At 32.4% G+C, this 3,461-nt stretch overlaps 1 protein-coding gene across 1 annotated transcript; it reads right to left on the bottom strand.

Moving 5' to 3' along the window:
• Nucleotides 1-240: 240 nt before the first annotated feature.
• On the bottom strand, nucleotides 241-3,077 carry LOC101245805 (classical arabinogalactan protein 9). The gene is made up of 2 exons (XM_004230669.5): nucleotides 1,792-3,077; nucleotides 241-522 (listed from the first exon to the last, which is right to left on the bottom strand). The coding sequence occupies exons 1-2, from the start codon at nucleotides 2,317-2,319 to the stop codon at nucleotides 436-438; spliced, it is 615 nt and encodes a 204-aa protein (XP_004230717.1). The 5' UTR covers nucleotides 2,320-3,077; the 3' UTR covers nucleotides 241-435.
• Between the last annotated feature and the right edge of the window lie 384 nt (nucleotides 3,078-3,461).

Raw genomic sequence — 3,461 nt, 5'->3', positions numbered from 1 at the left:
TAAAATGTATGAAGTTTCAATTATTTTTTGAAAATGATACTTTTTAACAAGATTTTCTTTCATATTCAAAAGATCCAACCCCAATATTTTTGCTTAAAGTTTAAATAGTCTCACTATTATACCATAATCATGTATGTAATCCCTTAGCCGTTCTATATATCAATACAATATCAATTTTAGAAAATATAAATGTATAGAAAGTCATAACATAAATGGATGAGCTAGCTAAAAGAGTAGTAGTTTGAGTCCCAAAACAAAAATAAATTTCCCTCAACAAGAAACCTCCAAAAAGAATCCAAGTGAATATAAAATCCAAGTACATGTGGGAAAAATAAAACCATCATCATCCTACTAATAAGCTAAAATGATGGTATTTCATAATAATATAAAATATAATGGCAAAAGCAAATTTAGCACAAAATCACATAGAGATTTCTAAATCAGCAAGCAGAGGAGACCCCATCCAAACACCAAACTTCCCATAATCATATTTGAAAATCTCATATTGCCCTCCACTCCACTCTGCATAATAAACAAGCATAAAAATATCAAGATATGTAGCTACTATAAACCATATAATTAATCTACATTGAGTTAAATTATTGTGAGACATATATAAAAAAAGGTTGGCACATGCATAAGAATCCAAATAAATATAGAAAATATTAAATTGAACCTTTCAAGCACTATAAGATCTAATCTGATGATTAATAAGCTGTGTTAGTTTGAGTGTATGCTAGCACATGCATAAGAATCCAAACAAATACAAAATAGGGGATATTTGGGGTTCAATAATGTGGCTCTATATTCTATCTCCTCTATAGACTTAGTTACCCACTATTTCTCTTTCTGTCTCTTCAATTATTTGTTTTACTAAAATACTATACATACAAAAAGATGAACCATCTACATGAAAATGATTCCAGTAACTTTTAAGTTCAATAATATCATTGAACTATGGAAAATTATTATTCTTCATTTTGATTAAAGTCTACCTTTAATTTGGACAACTTTATCTCTTATTATAACTATCAATATTGTATTTTCAGTCAATTTTAAAATATATTTTATTTTTTTGAAATATCGTGTTAAGTTAAATAGATAAAAGTAACGGCTAATGGAATACAATTTTTAGGTAGAGGCAGAGTGATTATGGGCAAACAGAAAGCACGTGATATGTCCCAGTGAATAATCATAAAACTAATCGCAGACTAAAGCTCGCATGCACTCGATCACACCAGATAACAATCTCCTAGGCACTAGCTAGGCTCAACATCCCACATTAGACCTTCACCATAGACACAATTAACGAGAAACTGGCTCATGTTACACAAACTATGCGTAGTTTGACTATCATGCGCTCCATATCAATACCAAAAGAAAAAAAACAACGTAAATACCTAAAAAATGTATGTGCTGAATATTCCTAATTTCCACACATCTTAAAATATGTCACATAGACGCAATCTAAATAAAAATTAATAAATTTGACTTGTAAATTTATCAATGTCGAATTAATTGTATCGTTAAAATGAGATTTCACAAGTTCGGCTTAAATGTAGCCCATAGGTTAGGATTTTAACTCTATGATATATGACTCTTTATAAACTATGATTCTTGTGTACTTTTAAGTTTCTTCATATTTTTTAAAAAAATTGAAGCATATCTTATAACAATAATTATTAGGTGACCTTTTCCCTTAGTAGCAAATGAAAATGTATCATTAAATCTATAATGTTATGGTTAAGGAATCAGAAAATGAAACTGAGATTTGAGCAAATTAATTAGTACCTGATCAGGGGCTGATGGAGCAGGAGATAAACCTGAGAAACCACTCGGTGACGGAGCACCCAGAGGTGGTGCAGGAGGACTCAACAAACCAACCGGCGAAGGAGCTGGAGATGTGGCTACTTTTGTAGTCGGAGTAGGAGCCGGAGCTGAAGCAGGTGGAGTTGCAACCGGTGCAGGTGCCGCTGCCGGTGGAGGAGGAGATGGAGGTGGAGTGCTCACAGGTGGAGGAGTAGCTGGTGGTGGAGCACTCACTGGTGGAGGAGTAGCTGGTGGTGGAGCGCTCACTGGTGGAGGAGGAGAAGCGGAAGGTAGTGGTGAAGAAGCCGGTGGAGAAGATACAGATGGAGGAGGTGAACTTACTGCAGGAGGTGGAGATGAAGTAGCCGGAAGTGGAGAACCGGTAGGTGTAGGGGTAGTGGATGTTGGTGGTGCGGGGCTAGTAGTGGGTGACGTGGCAGGAGCTTGACCCCCTACACCGGCGACGATAATGCAGAGAAATCCGATCCAAAGAGCATTTTTCCCATCCATTTTTATCACAGTGTATTTTGCGCACAAACAATTTCTTAGAAGAGAGAAGTTCAGTAGTTTTTGGGCTATATGAATAAAAGAGAGGGAGGAAGAGGGAATTATATATATAGGGGTTTGTTTGGGAGAAGAGTAGAAAAGCGGAAAAGGAAAGTAGAAACGTGGCTGCCGAGTAGTGACTACCAAACAGACCCTGTTTGGCCTTTACTTGGGTTACTCTCATGTGATCGCCATTACTACTATCATAAATTAAAAAGTACCAATCTAGTACTTCCCCCTTAGAATTTATATTTTAAATAAAAATATTAGATATCTTAAAACTATATAAAAAGTATTATAAATTACAATTTTTTATATATGAATATAATAAAAAAATATATCTTAAAATTTTAATTAAAATTTTTATAATTTAATTCTAAAAATAAAAATTATAACAAATAATATCGGACGGAGAAAGTAATATTCTGTTGCTATCTTATGTTAGTAAAAACACCTTCTTTTTTTTGTTTTATAACTTTGAATTCAATGATATTTTTGTTATAAATCACTTCCCCGCATGCTCTAGCCATGACATTGTTGGCTTGACCGTTGTAATACAAAATGCTAAAAACCAAAATGATGGTGAGTGAGCCTAATCATTTAATTTGGGGTAGTTGGGATTGGAACAAACATAATGCAACGTAAACCTTTTTGCTTGCCTTGCAAATCCAGTTTCCACTCTTTCCGCTAAAGAGAACAGTGGGGGCAAAATCACACACAAATGAGCTGATTCCAAGAGTTTTTGAATTTAAATAAGCCATAAAAGATAAAAGTGATAAAAATAAATTATTATTTTAGAAGTAATTAAAATAGGTTTGGTAGAAGAAATTTTTTTCACTTTATTTAATATTATAAGTGTTTTTCATTAGTCTTATAACGTGTATATTTAAATATAACGTTTATCACACTTTATAAAGTACAAATTTTTATTATTCTTTGTAAAGTGAAATTTTTTCTTATACTCTATAAAAATTATGTTTTAGAAGAGAAATATTTTCATGTTATGAAACTTTTCTAGTGTTTGCAATATAATATAATGATTTGACATATCATAAAAATAAAAAAAAATACTTATATTATGTGTTTTTAATTTTGTATTTTGAAAA

This window comes from Solanum lycopersicum, chromosome 1 (genome assembly GCF_036512215.1).
Source record: "Solanum lycopersicum chromosome 1, SLM_r2.1".
Lineage (NCBI taxonomy): Eukaryota > Viridiplantae > Streptophyta > Magnoliopsida > Solanales > Solanaceae > Solanum > Solanum lycopersicum.
This window is presented reverse-complemented; position numbering and strand designations above follow the sequence as displayed.

Excerpts from the sequence above, each read along its gene's own strand:
- LOC101245805 (XM_004230669.5), bottom strand. The coding sequence starts at position 2,319 with ATGGATGGGAAAAATGCTCTTTGGATCGGATTTCTCTGCATTATCGTC. Across the intron at positions 523-1,791 it reads CTCCATCAGCCCCTGATCAG|AGTGGAGTGGAGGGCAATAT; the intron begins GTACTAATTAAT and ends TTTATTATGCAG.